General features: G+C 42.0%; 1 protein-coding gene across 1 annotated transcript in view; it reads right to left on the bottom strand.

Annotated features, from left to right (window-relative positions):
* Positions 1-26,655, bottom strand: part of LOC122552970 (solute carrier family 22 member 2-like) — a 65,325-nt gene that overhangs the window by 29,003 nt on the left and 9,667 nt on the right. Inside the window, exons 2-8 of the mRNA XM_043696294.2 lie at positions 25,657-25,760; positions 25,414-25,568; positions 24,793-24,961; positions 24,579-24,693; positions 20,601-20,707; positions 10,346-10,560; positions 401-509 (exon numbers count right to left, since the gene is read on the bottom strand). Coding sequence (XP_043552229.1) covers positions 401-509; positions 10,346-10,560; positions 20,601-20,707; positions 24,579-24,693; positions 24,793-24,961; positions 25,414-25,568; positions 25,657-25,760 — 974 coding nt within the window. The remainder of the gene's footprint in view (positions 1-400; positions 510-10,345; positions 10,561-20,600; positions 20,708-24,578; positions 24,694-24,792; positions 24,962-25,413; positions 25,569-25,656; positions 25,761-26,655) is intronic.

The raw sequence follows: 26,655 nt of genomic DNA, 5'->3' as shown, positions 1-26,655 counted from the left end.
GATCAGAAGCAGAAATGGTAGTAACATTTAAAAGACATTTGGACAGACACATGAACAGATAGGGAATAGAGAGATATGGATCACTTACAGATAGATGGAATTAGTTTAGAATGGCAATATTGTCTGCTGAAGGGCCTGTCCCTGTGCTGTACTTTTCTAAGTTCTATGTTAAGTAGCATACCTGGAATGAGATGATGCTACTTTCATATTAAATCTTCATAAAGGGATGTATAATTAATCAATTCTAAAACAGTATTTTCCACATGCGAATGCTTGCAAATTTGCTTTGATATTTTCAGTACTTGTCAATAAACCTAACTGTTAAAATTGAATTTAATTCCTGACAAAGTAATTGATTCATGCTGGTTACTGCTGTTGCTTTAAATTATTTTGTACTTACCGTAAAAATGTAGGATACAGCTCCATATTCACAAAACAGACCATCTCCAAAGCTACAGTTATCCCCAGTCTGCCCAAGCATGCAACTGCTGTCTTTAACCAGGTTAAATCTGAATTTAAAAATACATTTACAATTTGCAAAATATATTTCTTAGAAACCATTAAAATATTTCACTAGTTTACTATTTTTGTTAACAAGTTAAACAAAATCACGCAGTTACAATAATGTCAGTTAATTAAACATAAATTTGTAAGAAGCAAGTTGTGTCAAATAAATTTGAGGGAATTTCAGTACATTGATAAAGAAAATGTGTGGATACTGTGTACATGTGAATAAAAATAAATGGGTTTTCAACAGTTGTAAAATTCCACATAGGACATTAATAAGATTAAGATGCACAGCTTTGAAGATAATGTGACAGCTGAGATAGAAAGTTAAAGGAATAATAATAATGCAGTGATTAATTAATATTCTTGAAACAGGAGGAATAGGGACATTGGTGCTTTCCTCTAATAAATGTTGGACCATTGTTCTTTTCAAAGTATCATTGATCTGGATTGTAGTGCTTAAAGAAAAAAATGAAGAAGGCTTTAAAGCAGGGTGCATGATTAACTAATGCAGGACTTCAAGGAGATGTACAGAAGTTAATAAATTAGGTTTTCAGATGGCTGATGAAACTTAATTTGGGGAAATGGGAGGTGATGCCTTCCAGAAGAAAGACACAGTGAATATCTACATTAAACGGTAACGTTTCAAGAGAAGAAAATCAGAAACACATAGAAGTTTGGAGAGCAGAATTTAGAAAAAAGTGGAGGACAGATTAAATTAGTGTCAGAAAATCATTGGTTCAAACAAATTGCAACAAAATGCATCAGTAATTGAAGGAACTAAATTAAGGGTGGGATATAGGGTGCTTTTTTCTGGATAGTATCAAGATTCTTGAGTATTATTGGAGCTGGCCTCAACCATGGAGGTAGAGAATATTCTTTGCATTCCTGGCTCGTGCCTTGTAGATGATGGAGAGGCTTTGGAGACAGTAGGTGGGTCACACTCCCAGTCTCTGACCTGCTCTTGTGGCCACAGCATTTATTAGCTGATCCAGTTAAGTTTCTGGTCACTCATGACTTCTTCACAGGTCGTTGATGTGGGGATAATGAGATGTCAACAAAATTAAACCTTTTTACATTTTTGCACTCATTACATAACTAGTTCAATTTTGTGCCCTTTGGGCAGCTATTTCTGTATGTTGATTACTTAAGATGCTATTTTCGAACAGGATTTGGTTGGTGATTTTAAACATTTTTAAAATATTATCAACATGTCAAACCTACAATGAGTTACGAAGCTCTTATTAATTGTGTCGCCATTACATCCCCTACTACATTGCATTGTTCTTAATCACAGAATTACCTGCCACAATGTAAGAGATCCATTATTGATTATGACTGCAGATATTGTATTATCATTACGGAATTGTTATGGTGCAGAAGGAGGCTATTTGGCCCATATAACCTTGTGCCAATATCCTAATTTTTCTCCATATCTCTGCACACCATTTCTATCCAAATAATCATCCTATGTCCTCTCAAATAATCCAATTGAACCAGCCTTCACCACATTTCTAGGTAGTGTATTCCATAACCTAACATCATATTTGTTGCTTTTCAATGTCAATTTAAATTCTATGCACTCCCATTCTCTTTTTATATGAGCACAAACAGTTTTTCTCTATCTACGCTGTTGAACTTACTCATGATTTTGAATATCTTTATCAAATCACCTTTCAGCCTTCTCCACTTCAAGAATAGTCCCAACTTCCTTATAACTGAAGTTTGTAATTCCTGAAACTATTCTTGTAAATTGCTTCTGCAATCTCTCCAGTGCATTCACATCTTTTTTATAATGTGGACCCACAACTGTATATGGCGCACCAGCAGAGGTCTAACAAGTATCTTGTGCAAATTCAACATCAACTCGCTACTCTTGTACTTGATGCCCCTACTAATATAGCAAATAAAACCATATTGCTTTATTAACCGCACTTTCCACCTGTCCCACCACCTTCAGTGGTCTACGCACATGTGCACCCAGATCCCTGCACTTCTGCACCCCCTTTCGAATTGTACCTCCTATTTTGTATTATCTTTCGATGTTCTCCAAACCAAAATGCATCACTTCATACTTCTTTGCATTGAACTCCATCTCCCACTGGTCTGTCTACTCCACCAATGTCCTTCTGGATGACCATATAGTTCTCCTTATAGTTTATAGTTGTTCAAGTTTAGTACCATCTCCACACTTTGAAATTTGCCCCACACACCAAGGTTCAGATCATGCATACAGTATATATATGTGGAAAAGCAAGGGTCTGAGTAATGAGCTACAGTGCAAACCTTTCTCTGGGATGAAAAATATCCATTGACTATTACTCTCTGCTTCCTTTCATGTAGCTAATGTTGTAACTGTGTTGCTACTATCCCTTTTGTAACAAGATCTGTAAATTTTATGTCAGTTTGCAGAATTTTCACTTAGCATCCTCTTCTGACTAACACTGCTTCAGATGCATCGTCACTATCACTGTTGAAAATAAGTGCCAAGTCAGGTAAATGCAATAGAAAACACTGTAGGGTCTCCACCAACAATTTAAATGCATGCTCACTACTACAGGCCAGTGAACAGACCAGTATAACCTTTACCTTCACCACCAAAGACCAGTGTGAATCTGTTTCCTCAGCTCTACATGTTATACAAAGCATTTCTTGCATGAAAGGTTTAGGTGACCTCGGAAGATAAGCTGTTCTCAAAGGATAGAGAATAATATGTACTTAATAATAAAATAATAAGAACAAATAATAATATGTACTTAATTGTAAGTACTCTAGCCTAAGGTCTTGCAAAAGACTCTTAGGTTAATGCAGTTAGCTATTAAGTTCTATGTAATAGATTTATTCCATTTGTCAAGGCTGAGCTCCTCTTTGACGACTCTGGATATCCTTCCCTCAAGTTTTCAGCAACTTAGAAGAATACTAGTAACATAGATTGGTGGTAGTGAACTCACCCATTGCATTTCAGATAGTTCCATTGGACATGACCCCAACAGATAAGATGCCAGCAGAGCTGGTATCCAACAATATGCCACCGTAGGCCTGTGTGAACCTATCCTGATCTTGTTCAAACTAGTATGAACCTGCATGTTTACCTGCAGTGTGAATGTATATCCTGAATTTATCAAATCACTGTAAATTTGTATCCTGCATTGTATAGATTGGTGTTTATCCTCACAATTTCAATCAGCATGAACTTGCACTCTGAACTTGTATAAATCAATGTTAACCTATACTCTGAATTCTATAGATCAATATTAACCTGAAACCTTAATTTTACAAACAGTGTTAACTGACATTCTGAGCTTCTGCAGACCAGGATGAACCAGTGTGCTCACAAGTACAAATAATTATTTTCCTGTATTCTCAACACTGTAGTCCTATGCTAAACTACACCCTAGTTTGGGTAAATTAGATTGAATCTGTATCATCATTGTTACAGACTAATGTTGTGCGACCTCCAATTAGTTATGGATGTATGCATACTCTGCTCCTGTAGACTTTAGAATTGCACCATTTATATTATCTCTCTAGTTCTTCCTAATAAACCGCTGTATTAAATTTCATCTGCCATTTGTCTTCCCATTCCATCAACCTGTTTATGTCCTTTGAAATTCTGTTCTGTCCTCACATTTTATAATGCTTTCCAGTTTCATACCTTGCACAATTTTTAAAATTGTGCCCCGAAAGCTAGTGTCTAGATTATTAAAAAATTCAGGAAGAATAAGTGTCCTAACTCCACTATAAACCTTACTCCAGTCCTGATAAACATTACTAAGTCGTTACTTTCTGTTTCCTGTCACACTACCAATTTCATATCCTTTTATTCTATGTAGCTTTATTGCCCTTTCTAGAAGTTTCGTCATTACTGAGGTTAAACTAACTGGCCTGTAGTTGCCGAACTTATCTTTAGATCCTTTATGTTCAAGGGTGTAACATTTGCAATTACCCAGTTCTTTGGCACCATGCCAGTGCGTCCACAATTTCAATTTTCATTCCCCCCATATTCTTGGAAATATCTCTTTTGCTTTATCAACTTTTAAATACTGACAGCCCTAATACCTCTACCTTTCCAGATTTTCAACCCTTCAAGTGCCTGAATTACTTCCTCTTTTACCATGACATGGACAGCATCTTCTTCCTTGGTAAAGCTGAAAGCCAAGCATTCATTTAACACCCCAGCCATGTCCCCATGCATAAATCTCATTTTTGGTACCTAATCATCAACTCATTTACATATGAAACTTCTACAATTTATGTAACTATGAAAGACTTTTGGCTTCTCTTTTTATGTTAGCTGCCATTCTCTTTTCATCATATCTCTTTGCTTTTCTTATTTCTTGTTTCACTTCCCCTCTGAACCTTCTGTTTTCAGTTGAGTTTTCCATTGTTTCATCCACCTGATATATGTCATAAACACAGCCATGTGGTTGACTATTAACTGCCTTTTGGGCAATTAGGGATGGACAATAAATGTTGGCCTAGCTGGCAACACATTTGTCCCGTGAATGAATTATAAAGTCATAGAGTCATAGAGATGTACAGCTTGGAAACAGACCCTTCGGTCCAATTGATCCATGCCGACCAGATATCCCAACCCATTCTAGTCCCACCTAACAGCACCCGGCCCATATCCCTCCAAACCCTTCCTATTCATATACCCATCCAGATGCCTTTTAAATGTTGCAATTGTACCAGCCTCCACCACTTCCTCTGGCAGCTCATTCAATATACATACCACCCTCTGTGTGAAAAGGTTGCCCCTTAGGTCTCTTTTAAATCTTTCCTCTCTCACCCTAAACCTGTGCCCTCTAGTTCTGGACTCTCCAACCCCCAGGGAAAAGACTTTGTCTATTTATCCTATCCATGCCCCTCATAATTTTGTAAACCTCTATAAGGTCACCCCTCAGCCTATGACGCTCCAGGGAAAACAGCCTCAGCCTGTTCAGTCTCTCCTTATTGCTCAAATCCTCCAACCCTGGCAACATCCTTGCAAATCTTTTCTGAACCTTTTCAAGTATCACAACATTTTTCCAATAGGAAGGAGACCAGAATTGCACACAATATTCCAATGGTGCCCTAACCCAATGACCTGTACAGCCGCAACATGACCTCCCAACTCCTGTACTCAATACTCTGACCAATAAAGGAAAGCATACCAAATGCCTTCCTCACTATCCTATCTACCTGCGACTCCACTTTCAGGGAGCTATGAACCTGCACTCCAAGGTATCTTTGTTCAGCAACACTCTCTAGGATCTTACCATTATAAGTGTATAAGTCCTGCTAAGAATTGCTTTCCCAAAATGCAGCACCTTGCATTTATCTGAATTAAACTCCATCTGCCACTTCTCAGCCCATTGGCCCATCTGATCAAGATCCTGTTGTAATCTGAGGTAACCTTCTTCACTGTCCACCACACCTCCAATTTTGGTGTCATCTGCAAACTTACTAACCATACCTCTTATGCTTGCATCCAAATCATTTATATAAATGACAAAAAGTAGAAGACCCAGCACCGATCCTTGTGGTAATCCACTGGTCACAGGCCTCCAGTCTGAAAAACAACCCTCCACCACCACCCTCTGTCTTCTACCTTTGAGCCAGTTCTGCATCCACATGGCTAGTTCTCCCTGTATTCCGTGAGATCTAACCTTGCTCACCAGTCTACCATGGGGAACCTTGTCGAACATTTTACTGAAGTCCATATAGATCACATCTACTGCTTTCCCCGCATCAATCCTCTTTGTTACTTCCTCAAAAAACTTAACCAAGTTTGTGAGACATGATTTCCCACGCACAAAGCCATGTTGACTATCCCTAATCAGTCCTTGCCTTTCCAAATACACGTACATCCTGTCCCTCAGGATTCCCTCCAACAACTTGCCAACCACTGACGTCAGACTCACTGGTCTATAATTCCCTGGCTTGTCCTTACCACCCTTCTTAAACAGTGGCACCACGTTCGCCAGCCTCCAGTCTTCCGGCACCTCACCTGTGACTATCGATGATACAAATATCTCAGCAAGAGACCCAGCAATCACTTCTCTAGCTTCCCACAGAGTTCGAGGGTACACCTGATCAGGTCCTGGGGATTTATCTACCTCTATGCATTTCAAAACATCCAGCACTTCCTCCTCTGTAATATGGACATTTTTCAAGATAGCACCATAGCACCTACATTCTATATCTTCCATATCCTTTTCCACAGTAAATACTGATGCAAAATACTCATTTAGTATCTCCCCCATTTTCTGCGCGCCACACAAAGGCCGCCTTGCTGATCTTTGAGGGGCCCTATTCTCTCCCTAGTTACCTTTTGTCCTTAATGTATTTGTAAAAACCTTTTGGATTCGCCTTAATTCTATTTGTCAAAACTATCTCATGTCCCCTTTTTGCCCTCCTGATTTCCCTTTTCAGTGTACTCCTACTGCCTTTATACTCTTCCAAGGATTCACTTGATCTATCCTGTCTATACCTGATATATGTTTCCTTCTTTTTCTTAACCAAACCCTCAATTTCTTTAGTCATCCAGCATTCCCTATGCCTACCAGCCTTTCCTTTCACCCTGACAGGAATATACTTTCTTTGGATTCTCGTTATCTCATTTCTGAAGCCTTCCCATTTTCCAGCTGTCCCTTTACCTGCAAACATCTGCCCCCAACTAGTTTTTGAAAGTTCTTGACCAATACCGTCAAAGTTGGCCTTTCTCCAATTTAGAACTTTAACTTTTAGATCTGGTCTATCCTTTTTCATCACTATTTTAAATCTAATAGAATTATGGTTGCTGGCCCCAAAGTGCTTCCCCACTGACACCTCAGTCACCTGCCCTGCCTTATTTCCCAAGAGTAGGTCAAGGTTTGCACCTTCTCTCGTAGGTACATCCATATACTGAATCAGAAAATTGTCTTGTCCACACTTAACAACTTCCTCTCCATCTAAACCCTTAACATTATGGCAGTCCCAGTCTATGTTTGGAAATTTAAAATCCCCTACCATAACCACCCTATTATTCTTACAGATAACCGAGATCTCCTTACAAATTTGTTTCTCAATTTCCCTCTGAGTATTAGGGGGTCTATAATACAAGGTAAAAACAATGACTGCAGATGCTGGAAACCAGATTCTGGATTAGTGGTGCTAGAAAAGCACAGCAGTTCAGGCAGCATCTGAGGAGAAGTAAAATCGACGTTTCGGGCAAAAGCCCTTCTGCAATACAATCCCAATAAAGTGATCATCCCTTTCTTATTTCTCAGTTCCACCCAAATAGCTTCCCTGGATGTATTTCCAGGAATATCCTCCCTCAGTACTGCTGTAATGCTATCCCTTATCAAAAACACCATTCCCCCTCATCTTTTGCCTTCCTTTCTATCCTTCCTGTAGCATTTGTATCCTGGAACATTAAGCTGCCAGTCTTGCCCATCCCTGAGCCATGTTTCTGTAATTGCTATGATATCCAAATCCCATGTTCCTAACAATGCCCTGAGTTCATCTGCCTTCCCTGTTAGGCCTCTTGCATTGAAATAAATGCAGTTTAATTTATTAGTCCTACCTTGTCCCTGCCTGCCCTGACTGTTTGACTCACTTCTGTTCTCAGCTGGACCCGTATTAGATCGATCTCTTTCCTCACTATCTCCCTGGATCCCACCCCCCCCAGCCTTACTAATTTAAATGCTCCCGAGCAGCTTGAGGAAATCTCCCTGCCAGTATATTAATCCCCTTCCAATTTAGGTGCAATCCGTCCTTTTTGTACAGGTCACTTCTACTCCAATGATCCAAAAATGTGACTCCTTCTCCCATACACCAGCTCCTCAGCCATGCATTCATCTGCTCTATCCTCCTATTCCTTCCCTCACTAGTTTGTAGCACCGAGAGTAATCTAGATATTACTACTCTCGAGGTCCTCCTTTTTAAATTCCTGCCTAACTCCCTTCAGAATCTCAACCTTTTCCCTTCCTGTGTTGTTGGTTGTAATGTGGACGATGACCTCTTGCTGGCCCCTTTCCCCCTTGAAAACATTCTGCACCCTCTCTGAGACATCCTTGATCCTGGCACTGGGGAAGCAACACACCATTCTGATTTTTCGCTGCTGGCCAGAGAAACATCTGTCTGTACCTCAGACTAGAGACTCCCCTTACACAATTGATCTCTTGGAACCTGACAAACCCCTCGTTGCATTACAGCCAGTCTCAAAACCAGAAACTTGGCTGTTCATGCTACGTTCCCCTGAGAATCCATCACCCCGTACATTTTCCAAAACAGCATACCTGCTTGAAATGGGGATAGCCACAGAAGACTCCTGCAGAAGCTGGGGGTAGCCACAGAAGCTGCCTACCTCTCTTACCTTTCCTGGAGTTAACCCATCAATGTGACTGCATCTGCGACTTTTCCCCCTTCACATCTTCCCCCTCCCCCTTCACTGCTATCCATCACATACTGTTGCTGTTGCAAATTTCTCATTGCCTCTCACTGTCTCTCTAACTGATCCATTCGATCTAATAGGAATTGCAACCAACAGCATTTATTGCAGATATAATCCGCAGTAACCCTTGAACTCTCTTTAAATTCCCACATCTGACAAGAAGCGCATATCACTCTACTAAAGACCATTTTTGCTCCTTTATAATTTACAGACCCAGAAAATAACACCATCTTATTTCTCTACAAAACACTGCCCCAGGTTAAATTAATAGTTATGGCTTATATTTTAAGTTTAATCAAGAGACATATCTCAAAAAACATATAATCAAGAAAGAACCCACACTCTTCAACAAATTCACTTATCCGTTTCTGTGCTGTGAACTTCGCCCAAACAATTCCTCCAAGATCAGTTGTGAATTTCACTGTTTGTTAATTTTCCCAGGCACACTCCGATGTCCAGTGATACATAAATTCAAACGGCAAAGGCAGTAACTGTGCAGGTTGGTTGTGGTGTCTGTTTCTTTTTCTCTCTCTCTCTCTCTCTATCCTGCACTGACCTCACCATGTGCTTCCTTTGTCTGTTCTCCTCCCTTTTAAAATTAAAAAAACTACCCAAGAACCAGATCTAGTAATACCACCTTTTTTTGTTCATCAGTAACATACTGCTGTAAAAAATGTACCTGCACTATCTCTAGGAATTCTTATATCCTGAGCTTGTGCAAATCGACTGTTCACCTGTATCCTGAGCTTACACAGATCAAAATGAACCTGTAACTACACCACTACAACGCATGTGACCTTGTATCATGAACTTGTATAGGCAAGCATTGATCTGTATCCTCAACTCCATTGACTAGTGATAACCTGTACACTCACCATTACACATCTATGTTAATCTGTACCCTGAGCTTGCACAACCCAGTGTGAACTGTATTCTCACCAATACAGATCATTTTAATCTTTTGTCTAAGTTTATATAGGCTAGATTGGACTTGCATCTTTGTTGCTGTAAACCTATTTGAATATATATTCATAACTGTAGATCAGTGTGAACCTGTATTCTTATCACTTAGACCATGGATCCTTCCCTCCAGAGACCTGTTGGTCCTGCATCTTACTAAAGTCTCACTGCTGCAGACTATTATGAGCTGGAATGTCCATCACTACAAATCTATATCCTCACCAGTACAGCTTAGTGTTAATTTGTAGCCCATTTTTTTATAGACCAATGTGAATTTATATCCTGAACTTCTGAGATGTGTAATGTTGTGGAATAAATATGTTCATAATAGTTAGTGAATTATATTTAAGACATATCAACGTTACAATTTAATGAATGTGTTATTTCCACTGTTGCAGTGTGGGTTCAGATCAACATTACAGTGCAACTGGGTAAGAATCCCCAGAGAATCATGCTTACTTTCAGGTATGAACACCACTATTAAACAGGAGCCCCCTGCCACCAGACCACCTGCTGCAAAGGGAAGGCGTCGTCCAATCCGTTCAATCACTAAAATGATAATGATTGATGCTGGGATTTCCACAGCTCCTGAGATAAAGAAATCAAGGTAAATGTTTCCTCCTAGAGTTCCCAAACGCATGACAAGTCCTTGATACACCAAGGCACTCGTAAACCTGAAATAAAGAGGTTAAGTTTAATAAACAAATCTCATACCATTGCACTAATTGATGAGCCAATGCTCTTACGGTTCAAACTAATTGATATGTTGTTAAATTCATCTTAACTCCTTGCCTCAAGGTAAATCCTTGTGAATATTCACAAACCACAGTTATGTTCCTTTTCTTTTGCTATAAGTAGGATGAGGAGGCAGGACCTGACTTTACATTACCTGAAACTGGGAATTGAACCATGTGATGTTAGCAATAATTGGTTGACACATTGACAGTCCAGCCAACTGAGTTGATTTGATAGTTTGCTAACAAATTCTGCAACTTTATCTCTGTCTTTGTATGAATTGACATTAGTCACTCTCAATGGAAAATACTTCTTCCTATCAGCTCTATTGAAACAGTTAATAATTTTGAAAAGTTGTCAAATCTCCTATTAACCTCATTTGCTCTAGGAAAGAGAACCACAGTTTCTCCTGTCTCTTCACAAAACTGAAGTACCCCATGCGCTTTTAGCCGGTAAGATTCCTTGAGTTATAGGTACAAATTGTTGTGTGGAATTATGATGCAATGTCATGACCTTCAACCATTCTCCCAAGTTACTCAAGGATAGTAATAGAATTCCTATAGTGTGGAAACAGGCCATTCAGCTCATTAAGTCCACACCACCCCTCCGAAGAGCATCCCACCTATATCTATCCCCCTACCCTGTCTCTGCAACTCTCCAACTCCCATGGCTAATCCACCCAGCCTACTCACTCCTGGACACAATGGACAATCTACCATGGCCATTCCACCTACTGTACATATCTTTGAACTGTGGGAGGAAACCGGAGCACCCAGAGAAAACCCACACAGATACGGGGAGAATGTGCACACTCCACATAGACTGTCACCTGAGGGTGGAATCGAACCTGGATCTCTGGTGCTGTGAGGCAAGAGTGAATCATAGAATCCCTATAGTGAGGGAGCAGGCCCTTCGGCCCAACAAGTCCACACCCGACCGTCTGAAGAGTAACCACCCAGACCCATTCCCCTACCATATTATCCTATATTTACCCTTGATTAATGCACCTAACGTACACATCCCTGAACGCTACAGGCAATTTAGTATGGTCAATCCACCTAGCCTGCACATCTTTGGACTGTGGGAGGAAACCAGAGCACCCGGAGGAAATCCATGCAGTCATGTCGAGAAAGTGCCAACCCCACACAGACAGTTGCCTGAGTCTGGATTTGAACCCGCGTCCCTGGCGCTGTGAGGCAGCAGTGCTGACCGCTGAGCCACTATTCTGCCCTGTGGTATATACTGAACTATTGATGTTGAACTTTCAAGTACAATATGCGCTTCTTTTTACAGAAATACATACAAGTCAAAAGATAAAATAAATTATAAAAGATAACATAAAGAATATAAATTTAGTGGCTGTGTGGATTATACTGAGTCCTCAGGGGAACCATGGAATATTGTATTTGAAGAGTGTTCAGAGAAGTTCTAAGAAATACTTCAAAAGGAGAGATGTGGTTCTAGAAAGCTGAACTGTGATTTCCTGTGGCTACAGAGATAATGAGGGGCTGATCACCCACTCTCAGCAGAAAACAATCTCCTGTGGGTTATGTCTCAGACTATAGATATGATATGAGTTGAAAGAAACGATAAAAGACATACTTGTGTTTTAAGCTTCCATAAATATACTAGAAGAGGAGTTTTTGTTTTAAAAACTGCATCTCCTAACCTTTGTGTGCTAGAGCGCTGGCATGTTTATGTGCTAGTTGAGGGTGCAAGTTACTGAAAGCGACACCCTTGTGTGTGCAGGTAAAAAGGAATAAAGCAAAAGCAGAAATTGTTGGAAAAGCTCAGCAGGTCTGGCAGCATCTGTGGAGAGAAATCAGAGTTAACATTTCGGGTCCAGTGACCCTTCCTCAGAACTGAAGGAAAGTTCTGAAGAAGGGTCACTAGAGACAAAATATTAACTCTGATTTCTCTCCACAGATGCTGCCAGACCTGCTGAGCTTTTCCAATAGCATGCATTTAAAGAAAATACTTTAGAAAAGGGGATTCAGAATCTCCTCACTTGAGAGACTGACTCTAAGCTGGCTGTTGTGCACATGTAAATAAAGGATGATTTGGTGACAGGATACTGGCCTTTGTGCAATTGTTTCAATAAAAAAACAATACATTCTTGAAGAAAATTCACTCTCAAAAGTCATCTTTGAGTTGAGGTAAGCATTTTTGGCATCATGCCTTTATTTTGGAAGCTTGACGTTTTTGAACCGGTCATCAGAGACGAGGCCAGGATGCAGAAAGAACGTGATTTTTTTTTCCAGGCAAATTACACTGGGGCAGATGAAAAGTAACAAATAATCCTTCTGACTGCTTGCAGGCCTTCAGCATTTTTGGATATTAGGGGCTTAATTTTTCAAGAGGCACCAGACTCTAAAATCTTGCAACGGTTGCCATATTTATTTAAGGTATATTATGACACCAAACCACCTCTAATTCTGAGACGTTATTGATTCTATTTGGCTGTTTGAGAACCAGATGAATCAGTATTGGGATTTTTAATTCAGTTAAGATGACCAGCAGAGGCATGTGATTTTGAGTTAACCCTGAATGAGATGCTGAGAGACTATCTAGTATATGGGATTAATAATATAACTATGCAAAAGCTGAAGCCCACCTGGAGTTCAAACAGGCACCACAACTGACTTTGTTATTAGAAAATGTGGCAAGTGGAGCATGGGAGCTACAGGGCATCCCAATGAAAGTGACCACCCTGACTTGTCCGATTGAGCTTGGGGAACATCATTTGAGTGTAGGCAATCGCAGAGCCTCACACAGGGCATATCCTGAGCAGAGGGATCCTAGGCCAGCCCACAGCAGAACCCTACAACAAAGCCGAGTCTTGGCCAAGTGGCTGGAAAGCTCTTCACAATCACAAGGCATTGTAGTTGCTGCTGGTATGCAGACTGGAGAGAGCAAAGGAGTCCTACAAAGCCTGCCTTGAGTAAGAAAACTCGTAGGTCGGTATCCAGGAGAGTGCGCACCCTGGAAAGTCCCCCTACATGTGGCTTGGAACTGTTAAATTGCTTAGCAACATCCAAATTAGTACCATTTAAAATTAATGTTTGGTTAAATGGTCACCTGGTTTTCCTGAAGGTCAGTACTGGTGCAGCTGTATCTACGAGGAGAAAGTGAGGTCTGCAGATGCTGGAGATCAAAGTTGAAACTTTATTGCTGGAACAGCACAGCAGGTCAGGCAGCATCCAGGGAACAGGAGATTTGACGTTTCGGGCACAGGCCCTTCTTCATTCCTGAAGAAGGGCCTGTGCCCGAAACGTCGAATCTCCTGTTCCCTGGATGCTGCCTGACCTGCTGTGCTGTTCCAGCAATAAAGTTTCAACTGCAGCTGTATCTATGGTTGCAGTACCTCTCTTTAATAAGATTCACTCTGGTCTCCAACCCTTAAGTTTACGCAAGACCTCAGCCAGACTGAGAGTGTATGCTGGGGAACAGATAGAAATTAACAGTATGATTTTGGTTCTGGTCTCCTATGAGAAGCAGATGGTGCAGTTACCACTGATTGTAGTCAGAGGCTCAGGCCCAAGCCAGTTGCGACAGAATTGGTTGAGAAAGATTCACCTTGATTGGCTCAACATTTTTTCATGAGAAAATGGCTGCCTTGGTGAAGTCCTAATGAAATTCCCAGACGTTTTTCAGGAAGGGCTAGGGACTATCAAAGGGGCCAAAGCCACTTTACATGATCACCAGGAAGAAATTCCATAGTTTTGCAAGGTCTGCCTGGGGTCATTTTCTTGTGGGTAAAAGTAGAGGCAGAAATCAGGAGGTTGGAAAGTGAAGAAATCATCAAACCAGTGCAGTTTGTGAAATGGACAGCATCGGTCATACCAACTGTGAAGCCTGACAGCTCAGTTCGCTTTTGTGGGAATTTTAAGCAAAGGGTAAGCTGCATCCTGCAGCTGGATAAATACTCAATCCCTTGCATAGAGGACTTGTGTGCAAGGGTTGTGGGTGGGGGGAAACACTGTCATTTGCGAAGCTGGAAATGAGCACGCCTACCTGCAACTGAGGAATCCCAAAAGTACGCCACAATTAATAGTAAGATTTGTACCAATTTTCAGGACTGCCATTTGGGGTATCAGCCTGTGCCCTTCTCTAGTAGATAATGGAAAATATTTTACAAGGGCTACCCCAGGTTACCGTTTATCTAGATGACATGTCAATAACCGGGAAGACCAATGAAGAGCACTTGGAGAACTTGAACACAGTTCTTAAACGTTTCTCCTGGGTAGGTGTATGCCTCAGAAGGGAAACGTGTGTTCCAAGCACCCCAAGTGACCTACTTGAGTTACAGAGTCAAGAAAACCAGGTTAGATTCATTGGAAGGGAAGGTGAGGGCCATCAAAGGAGTCCCAGCTCCCATGTCTGTAATGGAGCTTAGGTCTTTCCTTGAATTGGTGAATTATTACAAGAAATTCTTACATAACCTGGCCTCCATCTTGACATTCTTATACCTGCTATCAATAAAGGATCAGCCATGGAAATGGTAACGTAGCCAAGAAGTAGCCTTTAAGGAAGTGAAAAATCAGCCCACCATGATCCGATGTGAGAGGTGGTGCTGACATGCGATTGGGGCAAGTAGTATCGGCTCACTGGTGGTACAAAGGAGAGGAATATCCAATAGCATATGCTTCCCAGATTTTGGCTGATTCTGAACGCAAAAAGGCCTGGATAGAGAAGGAAGGATTGGCAGTCATCTTTGGTGTGGGAAAGTTCCGCCAATATCTTTATGGACGTGTGTTTGTCGTAGTAATGGACCACAAACCCCTGTAAGGGCTGCATAAAGAAGTCAAGGCGGTGCTGCCCATAGATTCTGGTCGAACCAGGACCAATGGTGCCTCCTCTGGATGAGTCCATTCTGGTTTTAAACTTTATGGATACCCTTCTGGTCATCACTGACAATATCTGACTGTGAATGCCTGTCCTGGCAAAACTAAAACAGATGGTGGTGATGGTGGAAACAGAAGGGCCATCAGAAATTTTTCTGGACCCAGTGAGACCAGGTCACCGTAGGGGACGGCATATTAGTATGGGGAGCAGGAGTGATTGTCTTGAGTAAAAGTTGTCACCAGATATTGGCTGAGCTCCATCAGTGTAACCCAGTGTTTCCAAAATGAAGATGTTGTCAAGACTTTATGTCTGGTAGCCAGGATTAGATGCCAGCATAGCTGCGTTGGTGGGGCAATGCCCAGTGTGCTAACAAAGATAAACGTTGGTGGCAGCAGCACCCCCACATTTGTGAGAATGGCTGGGTAATACCTGGATTTGGTTACATGTTGACCATGCCAGTCCTTTTATGGGCTCAATGTTCCTAGTCATTGTGGATGCCCATTCAAAGCTCCAGCAGAGTCACTGGTGGGGAGAAAACTCTGCATCAGCCTAAACCTGTTATTCCTGGACTCCCAGGATGGTGAAATGGCAACAGGAAAGCCAGTGCCACCGCATGCTTCCCATTCGTGAGGGAGGCAGTTTACTTAAGGGGATGAAGTTTGGTGCCGGAATCCTGAAAATGACCCTGATTGGGCACAAGGTGAGGTCAACTTGCGATCAGGTTCCATGATACACAGTTCAAGTAGGTAATAATTATCCAGAACAAACATATGGATCACCTGAAAGCTGTTACCTCACAAACGGGGCAGGAGCAAATCATGTTCTATATACCTGACCTGACTATATACCTGATGTCAAAGAAACCTCAGGTGGGACTAGACTGGGTTGATATATCTGGTTGGCATGGACAAGTTGGACCGAAGGGTCTGTTTCCATACTGTACATCTTTATGACTCTATTGCTCTATTATGGCTTCCTTAATCTCACTCATAAGATGGGTATAAGTGGGGAAGATGTGTGCAGACCAGACCCAAGCACAACCCTTGCACACCATTTTTTGCTTCTACACTATCTACATATGTCGCTGTCATCAATATTGCTTCAAGGATCCATGATGTCGACACTATTTACAGTCAAGGAGTTGGTTGCTTGTGAAAGATGAGCAATGATTGATCATTACATCATTTTTGTGATGTCTGAAGAGTCTGCCCATCTCCCAAAGGGGTATGACATCACCAGATAGTGACAAAGACATAGAGTACAAGAGTGTATATGTTTATAAAAGTGCAACATACTTTAGAATGTTGGGTCTTCCTTTCTCTCCTACGTGTTTGTGAGGCCTCTTCCGGAGTACTATGTCTAGCTCTGGTCACCCTGTTATATGAAGGATATTATAAGCTGGACAGGGATCAGAAAAGATTTACTGGGATGGTACCCCAGGAATGGAAGATTTGAGTAATAGGGTGAGGCTGGATAGGCTGGGACTTTTTTCACGGGGGCGCAGGAGGTTGAGGGGAGACCTTACAGAGGTTTTTTAAAATCATAAATGGGTATAGATAAGGTGAATGGAAGGTGCCTTTACACTGTGGTGAGGATTTCAAGATTAGAGGGCATATTTTTAAGGTTGGATGAGAAAGATTTAAAAAAGACATGAAGGCTAACTCTTTTACACAGACAGTGGTTCATGTGTGAAATAAAATTCCAGAGGAAGTGGCGAGTATAGTTACAATGTTTAAAAGACATTTGGATAAGTACATGAATAAGAAATGTTTGGAGGGATGTGGACCAAGCACAGGCAGATGGGACTAGTTTAGTTTGGGATTATCGTAAGAATGGACTGGATGGATTGACTCTGTTACTATTCTAATCCTATTTTCCAGTCTTTGATCCATAGCTCTGTACACTTTGACATCACAAGTGCACATTGAAATACCTCATCAATGGTATGAGGGTTTCTGCCTTTACCACCAATACAGACAGTGAATTGCAGATTCCTACCACCCTCTGGGTGAAAAGGTTTATTACTCACATCCCCTGTAAACCTTCTGCTCCTCACCTTAGATCTACGCTTCTGCTCATCAAGAGGAAAAGCTTCCTCCTGTCTATCCTTTCTGTGTTGCTTATTATTTTATACATCTCAGTCATGTTCCCTCTCGGTCTCCTCTGCTGTAAGGAAATCAACCACAGACTGTCCGATCTCTCGTCATTACTGAAATTCTTATGAGTCTTGGTAACAGCCTTATGAAGTGATAGAGTTTAATGAGTGATGAGTGTAAGTTTGCAGAAAGAAGATGGTGGCACTTAGCTTTACAGAGCGCAGAAGGTCATGTACTGCACTGTTGTGTGTAATGTTTCACCAGGGACACTACACTGACTCAGGCCACTATCTCGGTCAGGTGGGCTAAGTCTATGGCATGACTCCTTTGTTTGTCAGCAGGATAAAGCCCTGCCCTGCTTTCCTTCACTCTTTCCATTAAAGTTGAAACTTTATTGCTGGAACAGCACAGCAGGTCAGGCAGCATCCAGGGAACAGGAGATTCGACGTTTCGGGCACAGGCCCTTCTTCAGGAATGAGCAGGGAGTGTTCAGCAGGAGAAGATAAAAGGTAGGGAGGAGGGACTTGGAGGAGGGGAGTTGGAAATGTGATAGGTGGAAAGAGGTCAAGGTGAGGGTGATAGGTCGGAGTAGGGTGGAGGCGGAGAGGTCAAGAAGAAGACTGCAGGTCAGGAAGGCGGTGCCGGGCTGGAAGGATCCGGCTGAGACAAGGTGGGGGGAGGGGGGATGAAGAAACTGGTGAAGTCCAAGTTCATCCCCTGCGGTTGGAGGGTTCCCAGTCGGAAGATAAGACGCTCCTCCTCCGACCGTCGGGTTGTTGTGGTTTGGCGGTGGATGAGTCCAATGACCTGCATATCCTCGGTGGAGTGGGAGGGGGAGTTGAAATGCTGTGCCACAGGTTGGTTGGGTTGGTTCGTCCGGGTGGCCCAGAGGTGCTCCCTGAATCGCTCCGCAAGTAGGCGGCCTGTCTCCCCAATATAGAGGAGGCCACACCGGCTGCAGCGGATGCAGTAGATGATGTGGGTGGAGGTGCAGGTGAATCTGTGGCGGATATGGAAGTTTCCCTTGGGGCCTTGGAGAGAAGTGAGGGGGGAGGTGTGGGCGCAAGTGTTGCACCTCCTGCGGTTGCAAGGGAAGGTGCCGGGAGTGGTGGTTGGGTCGGTGGGGGGTGTGGATCTGACAAGGGAGTCGCGGAGGGAGTGGTCTCTACGGAAAGCTGATAGGGGAGGGGAGGGAAATATATCCTTGGTGCTGGGGTCTGTTTGGAGGTGGCGGAAGTGACGGCGGATGATGCGCTGTACATGGAGATTGGTGGGGTGGTAGGTGAGGACCAGTGGGGTTCAGAACCCCACTGGTCCTCACCTACCACCCCACCAATCTCCATGTACAGCGCATCATCCGCCGTCACTTCCGCCACCTCCAAACAGACCCCAGCACCAAGGATATATTTCCCTCCCCTCCCCTATCAGCTTTCCGTAGAGACCACTCCCTCCGCGACTCCCTTGTCAGATCCACACCCCCCACCGACCCAACCACCACTCCCGGCACCTTCCCTTGCAACCGCAGGAGGTGCAACACTTGCGCCCACACCTCCCCCCTCACTTCTCTCCAAGGCCCCAAGGGAAACTTCCATATCCGCCACAGATTCACCTGCACCTCCACCCACATCATCTACTGCATCCGCTGCAGCCGGTGTGGCCTCCTCTATATTGGGGAGACAGGCCGCCTACTTGCGGAGCGATTCAGGGAGCACCTCTGGGCCACCCGGACGAACCAACCCAACCAACCTGTGGCACAGCATTTCAACTCCCCCTCCCACTCCACCGAGGATATGCAGGTCATTGGACTCATCCACCGCCAAACCACAACAACCCGACGGTCGGAGGAGGAGCGTCTTATCTTCCGACTGGGAACCCTCCAACCGCAGGGGATGAACTTGGACTTCACCAGTTTCTTCATCCCCCCTCCCCCCACCTTGTCTCAGCCGGATCCTTCCAGCCCGGCACCGCCTTCCTGACCTGCAGTCTTCTTCTTGACCTCTCCGCCTCCACCCTACTCCGACCTATCACCCTCACCTTGACCTCTTTCCACCTATCACATTTCCAACTCCCCTCCTCCAAGTCCCTCCTCCCTACCTTTTATCTTCTCCTGCTGAACACTCCCTGCTCATTCCTGAAGAAGGGCCTGTGCCCGAAACGTCGAATCTCCTGTTCCCTGGATGCTGCCTGACCTGCTGTGCTGTTCCAGCAATAAAGTTTCAACTTTGATCTCCAGCATCTGCAGACCTCACTTTCTCCTCTTTCCATTAAAACCTTCAGGTCCCTGTTGCTGAACCAATGAGCGAAAAATCCTTTCTGGGACATTTTCTTTGAGATAACAGTGAAGGGCAACTCCTGGATTACGATGCCTGAAGGTGGTTGCAGTTGGAGTTTAAATATGGCATCCTTGCTGTAAACATTGCAAAGTCCCAGCAACCGTAAACAAACACTTTCACCTCTCCCATGCTATGATTCTATAATTATGGAGAGGAAGAGCTGAAGATTGTGTGCTGAAAATAAATGTGGGCCATGACAGACCACCTCCCATGAATACCTTTGACACAGAGAATTGCCTGAATACCTTTTCTGGGGTATATTTCCAAACAAAATTATTGCCTATGGTATTCCGTCTGCTGGCGGTTGAAATTCACTGAGTACCTGAACAACTCTAACTACCATCTCTATCATCATAACTATCAACTGCATCACCACAACTATTAAATGTGCCACCAAACTAACATCTGTAATATCCAATGACTAAACCATTTCAGCAGTCATTTAAATTACAACTTTCAGCACAACTAACATTACGCCCCAGTTACCATTTGCCACACGGTAACTATACTCTTTATTCTTGTAGTTTGTAATTAGGGATTTGCAGATGGTAGTTGAGTGTTATGGATGAGTGTTTGAATGGTACACAGAGTGGTTATGGTGCTGCAAACAGTAGTTAGTGAGTGACACACAGTAGTTCAGGTGATACCTCTTTAAAGATTAAATATTAAGCTAATATAAATTTTTTAAAAATGAATAAGACTCACCAGTTCACCATCAAAATGAGAGTATGTTTCCTCATCTGAGGTGTCCTGACCAGCTCAATTATGGAAGGACGGTTCATCTTTTCATCATTCTTCTCGATAGTAATTGCCTGGGAAAAGAAAAGGGACTGAAAATATTGTGGGTAGCAAAAAGTAGAAAACACGAATTAGACACCAACAAATTGAAGACTATAATTTGAAAAACCAAGAACTATTATCCAAAAGTCCAGGGGATTGAATGAGACTGTTATAAAATTTGGTGTTACATATAAAAAAAATCAGTTCAGGATTAAGTGATTGTCCTAGTATATCTGGCAAATCACCCAGTTATATCAAAACCATATCCTGAGCCAAAGTTGAATTAAAAGCTTAAAGTAAGTTGCCAATTGTGTGAGATGGTATACTTTTAAGGTGAAAGGCAGGACGTTTAAAAGGAAGTTGAGGAAAGGGTTTTTCACTTAAGTTGGTGGTGATTGCCTGGAATGTCTAGAAGGGTAGTAGGAGTGTGTGACCTCACAAACTTTAAAAAGTACTTGGATGAGCCATTTCAAGTGTCATTATATCCAAAGCCATGGACCAAGTTCAGCAAAATGGGACTTATGTAGATCTGGAGTAGATTTGGTGGTGTAGACTCGAAGGGCTGAAGGGCCTCTTCTGTACCATATAATTCTATGTGAAGAATTTTCTTCACTTGCAAGATTGTGAATTTTTGAAACTGTTTACCCAGATAGCCATGAATATTCAGTCACTGATTGTATTTAAAACAAAGTTTGATAGAAATTTGGTAAACATGGAATTAGAGGATGTGGTGGCAGTGCAGGAAGGTGGAGTTGAGATAGAAGATCAACTATGGCCTTACTGAATAGCAGAATGAGCTTGAAGGACCAAATAGCCATCTCCAGTTCTTACATTTTATGTTCATATGTTCAAATTGCTAAAAAAAGACCAATTAATTCACTGGTCTAGTCCTAACAGTCCTATGTGATCTAGCTTAGATATGCCTCCAGACGTACAAGGTATGGATTGCAGACTGCTCTTAACGTCCTCAGTGTGAATGATCAGGATTTACCATTTTCAGAAACAAATAATAATTTATAAAAGATCATAAGATGTAAGAAATAGGCACAGACGTAGGGCATTTGGCCCCTTGAGCCTGCTTCATCTTCACTAGGAGCATGGTTAATCCAACACTCCCCATGTCCATCTTCCTGCCCTTTCTTCATAATTGCTCTTCTTCCCTTACTGATCAAGAATCAATTTATCTCAGCCTTAAATCTACTCAGAGACTCTGGCCCCACAGATCTCTGTGACAAGGTTTTCCAAAGACTCACAACCCTCTGAGAGAAGAAATTCCTCCTCTTCTCAGTCTTAAATTGGTGCCCCTTAATTCTGAGATTATGTCCTCTGGTCCTAAACTCTATGTGGGAAAGCATCCTCCCAGCATTTACTCTGTCAAGTCTAATAAGAATCCAAAATGTTTAAATAAGACCACGTCTTATTTTCTAAACGCCAGTGAGTAGAATCACAACCTGCTGAACCTTTACTCATAAAACAATCCTTCCATACCAGAGATCATCCTTGAGAAGCTTCTCTGAACTACCTCCATTGAAATCATTTCTTGAATACAGGGACCAAAACTGCTCACAGTACTCCAGATGTAGTCTCACCAACACCTTGTACAATTGCAATAAGACTTCCATACTCTTATACTCTTTTGAAATAAGGGCCAACATTTCATTAGGGGAGAAAGTGAGGTCTGCAGATGGTGGAGATCAGAGCTGGAAATGTGTTTCTGGAAAAGCGCAGCAGGTCAGGCAGCATCCAGGGAACAGGAGAATCGACGTTTCGGGCATAAGCCCTTCTTCAGGAATGGGGAAAGTTTGTCCAGCAGGCTAAGATAAAAGGTAGGGAGGAGGGACTTGGGGGAGGGGCGTCGGAAATGTGATAGGTGGAAAGAGGTCAAGGTGAGGGTGATAGGTCAGACTGGGGTGGGGGCGGAGAGGTCGGGAAAAAGATCTCAGGTTAGGAAGGCTATACAGGAGAATCGACGTTTCGGGCATAAGTATACAGGAGAATCGACGTTTCGGGCATAAGTATACAGGAGAATCGATGTTTCGGGCATAAGTATACAGGAGAATCATATAGGCTTATGCCCGAAACGTCGATTCTCCTGTATAGCCTTCCTAACCTGAGATCTTTTTCCCGACCTCTCCGCCCCCACCCCAGTCTGACCTATCACCCTCACCTTGACCTCTTTCCACCTATCACATTTCCGACGCCCCTCCCCCAAGTCCCTCCTCCCTACCTTTTATCTTAGCCTGCTGGACAAACTTTCCCCATTCCTGAAGAAGGGCTTATGCCCGAAATGTCGATTCTCCTGTTCCCTGGATGCTGCCTGACCTGCTGCGCTTTTCCAGCAACACATTTCCAACATTTCATTAGCCTTCCTGATTACTTGCTGCACTTTGATCTAGATTTCTACATTTCATGCACATGTATTCCCAAGTCACTTTACATAGTAGCTTTCTGCAGTTTGTCTGCATTTAAATAATACTCTGTTCTTTTGTTCTTCCTTCTAAAATGAACAACTTCATATTTTCCCACTATTTGTCAACATTTTGTTGCCCATTTATATAACCGATCTATCATTCTGTAAACTGCTTATATCCCTCTCATACATGTATCTTTCACTTTGACCTATTTCTGCATATTTGGCTATGGTACATTTGCTTTCTTCTTTTAAGTCGTTAATATAAACTATAAACTGATTCCTGTGGAACCCCACTAATGTCAGGTCACCAAGCTGAAAAAGAACACGGTATCCCCCAGTTGTTGTTTCCTATCTCTATCCATGCCAATATATTACAATATAGCCCATCTTATGACTTGTCACCTTTTGTGAGATACCTTGTGAATGTCTTCTGGAAGTCCAAATACAGCATATCAACTGGTTCGCCTCTATCCACTCTGGTTGAGACTTCCTCGAAAAACTCGAATAAATTAGTCAGACATGATTTCCCTATCATGAAATCATGCTGGCTCTGCTTATCTATGTAATGATTTTTCAACTTTTCTGCTCTTACTTTGTTAATAATTGATTCCAATATTTTTTCAACAATTGATATTAAGTTAATTGGCCTATAGTTACATAGTTTTTCCCTCTCTCCCTTTGAATGATGGGTACACTTGAGGTTAAGTGCAAGAGTTGAAAGGTCAGTATACATGCCAGTGTGTGAGTTGACTTACTGCCACAGTAAAGCTTTTCACTATTGTAAAATTTTGAAAATGCTGACTGATTGTTAAGACAAATAATAAACCTTTATTTAATTTGTTAGAGGTATGAACTGTGCCTGACCATTCATACAGTTTTGAGACTAGATCTAAGGAAAGATGTGCTGCCTTAGTGCAGGTTCAGAGGAGGTTCACAAGAGTGATCTAGTGATAAAGTGTTTGTCATATGAGAAACAGTTGAGGACTCTGTACCTGATGGAGTTTAAAAAGATGAGGGGTATCTCATTGAAACTGACAGAATACTGAGAGACCTGGATAGAGTGGATGTGGAGAAGCTGTTTTCACTAGTAGGAAAGATTAGGATTCAATGGCACAGCCTCAGAGTAAAGGAATGACCCTTTAGAACTGAGATGAGGAGGAATTTCTTCAGCCAGTGGATGATGAATCTGAGGAGGCCAAGTCATTGAGTATATTTAAGACAGAGCTGAATGGGAAAGGGATCAAGGGTAATGAGCTGAAGGCAGGAGAATGGGCTTGAGAAACATACCAGACATGATCAAACGGTGGAGCAGACTTGATATACCAAATAGCCTAATTCTGATCCTATATTTTATGGCTTTATGTACAGGAATGCCCGGAATTATCTCTGCATTGCATTAGACCCATTTAAGTTGATGGCAACTTTAGCCTGCAGGCTGAACGTGTATATAGAATCACAGTCTCAGTTTCATTCCCATATAAACTAGTCACCTCGGCTTTCATTGAAAAGGTGTGGCCATTCCTTTTTGCCACCTGCTGCAAAATTTTCATAGCTTCTTCATCCTTCTTCTGAGAAAACATCCACCTGGGAGACTCTGGAACCAACCTGCAAATGACCATATGTGGGGTTATCTTTCATGACCACAATTTAATGCACTAAGTAACTGGTGTTCCTCAGTAACTACTGATGCTGATCAGACATTACCAGTAGTAAGTCAAGAAGAGGAAGTTTGGAATGGTTATTGCCAGTTGCAAGTTTCTCCAGGCTGGTAGAAAATAAGCAATGGCAGGAAGAAGCATGATCCCAAAACTGAATGACACTTGGTTTAAAATCCCTGCTGTTCTTCTGTAATCTGACACAACAAGTTCAGTGACTGGAAGAGAAACACACAGTTCAGTGAAGGAATGAGAATACCAAGAGTTGACACTAAAAACCAATGCGTGATAATTGAGCTATTTCTAACAAGCTAATTCACGTGAATAAACAATAACAGGCAGGAAAAGACAAGCAAGTTGGCTCCAATAAGCAGATTGGAACATCGTAACTAGATAAAACCCAGCTTGAAATTTGTTGTGATTCCTCGATGGGGGTGGGGATAGGTGAAGATCTATAACAGCAGACATCAGAGGGGTCAGTCGTTGCTGTCTCCTAGCTCACAGCCCCAAAATCTCAGCTATTAATTGGTGTCTCAATCTCTAGTTTGGGAAATCCTGGCATAATCACTGCAGTAGTTTTTAACAACACCATTGTTTAGATTATTCATTGAATACAATGCCCATTTACCAGTGATTGTCTATTCAAACAAAAGTAAAAGAAAGACCTTACTTAAGACGTAGCCACACAGCCAACCTCCCCTGCTGAATAGGCCTTGAAGAGTGCGGAAGATCACAAACCAAGTATAGTTTGGGGAAAAAGCCAGTAGAAGACCTGACACTGTGGTCACAAAAGTTGCAAATAAGAAGCAAAGCTTCCTGCCAAATCTGCAACAAAATAATTTTAAGAAATAAAAATAAAATTATATTAGTATCCAGATTTTTAAATCAGAATTAAATTTAGGATGATACATACATGTCTGCTGCATAGCCCATGATCATCGTTCCAAACATAAATCCCACGTTTAGACAAGCTTGAGTCAGATCCACTTTCCAGGCATCAGCACACACCAGTTCAAACTGTACAAATTGTGGAGTCACGCAAATGAAGTTATTGAAAACAGACAAGTATTTTACTCTGCCTTTTGAATTTAACTTCTACATTATGCACAGAACTATTAAATTAAAGTTAATTCATATTATTGTTATGAAGGTGTAGGTGTGTACAGTACCTTTAAGAGAGAGAGGAACCTGGCAAGGACTGACTGAAAGCACAAGAGTGTGCTGAATCATTTAAAAATGTAACATTTGTTTGACACAAATAGCTGGTGCTGTGTTGCCATGGTACAAGAACAAATCCATATTTGGCCAATCAGTTTAAATTATGCTCCAGAGACCAAAATCCAAAAGAAAGTTAATTTTACTGTTTGGGATGACATCAAACCAATGAAATGATCCAACGTTTTGGGGTATTAACCCAGACATTTTGAATGGTTAGGGGGAGAACAGCAAAGATCACCAACAAGTACAGACTGCTGGCTGAATAGCTCTCTGGAAGGTACCTGTCCATAAGAAAAGTTGTGCAGCAGAAAACCAAAGAAAAGACGACCCAGGAAAATACAGAGGAAAATCTAAAAGGAGAATTGACAGCTGGCTGGCTTTTGAAATGTGATTTTTTTTTGTCAATCTTAATCAATTTTTTTTTTAATCGGACCAGTATTGTAGAGTGGGAGGTAAAGGATAGGGTTTAAGAGAAAGGAGTTGTAAATAGTTGTTGTTTTAACATTCTCTTTTTTGACTTAAAGAATATAAATTGTTAATTTTTACTTTAAAAAGTGAGATCTGAGATAGTTCTTTGCCTCTTGAAATTTAACAGGTTACGAGGCGAGATGTGTTTCTCTGTGTGTCGGGTTTAAATTAGCAGAGGGATTTACCCCATGTTGTAACAGTTTGGGGGCTCTCGTCCATGATTTGT

Source organism: Chiloscyllium plagiosum, unplaced genomic scaffold, assembly GCF_037043375.1.
Source record: "Chiloscyllium plagiosum isolate Xiang-an unplaced genomic scaffold, Cpla_swu_hap1 HiC_scaffold_10, whole genome shotgun sequence".
Taxonomy (NCBI): Eukaryota; Metazoa; Chordata; class Chondrichthyes; order Orectolobiformes; family Hemiscylliidae; genus Chiloscyllium; species Chiloscyllium plagiosum.
The sequence above is the reverse complement of the archived record's forward strand: the minus strand, read 5'-3'. Positions and strand labels throughout refer to the sequence as shown.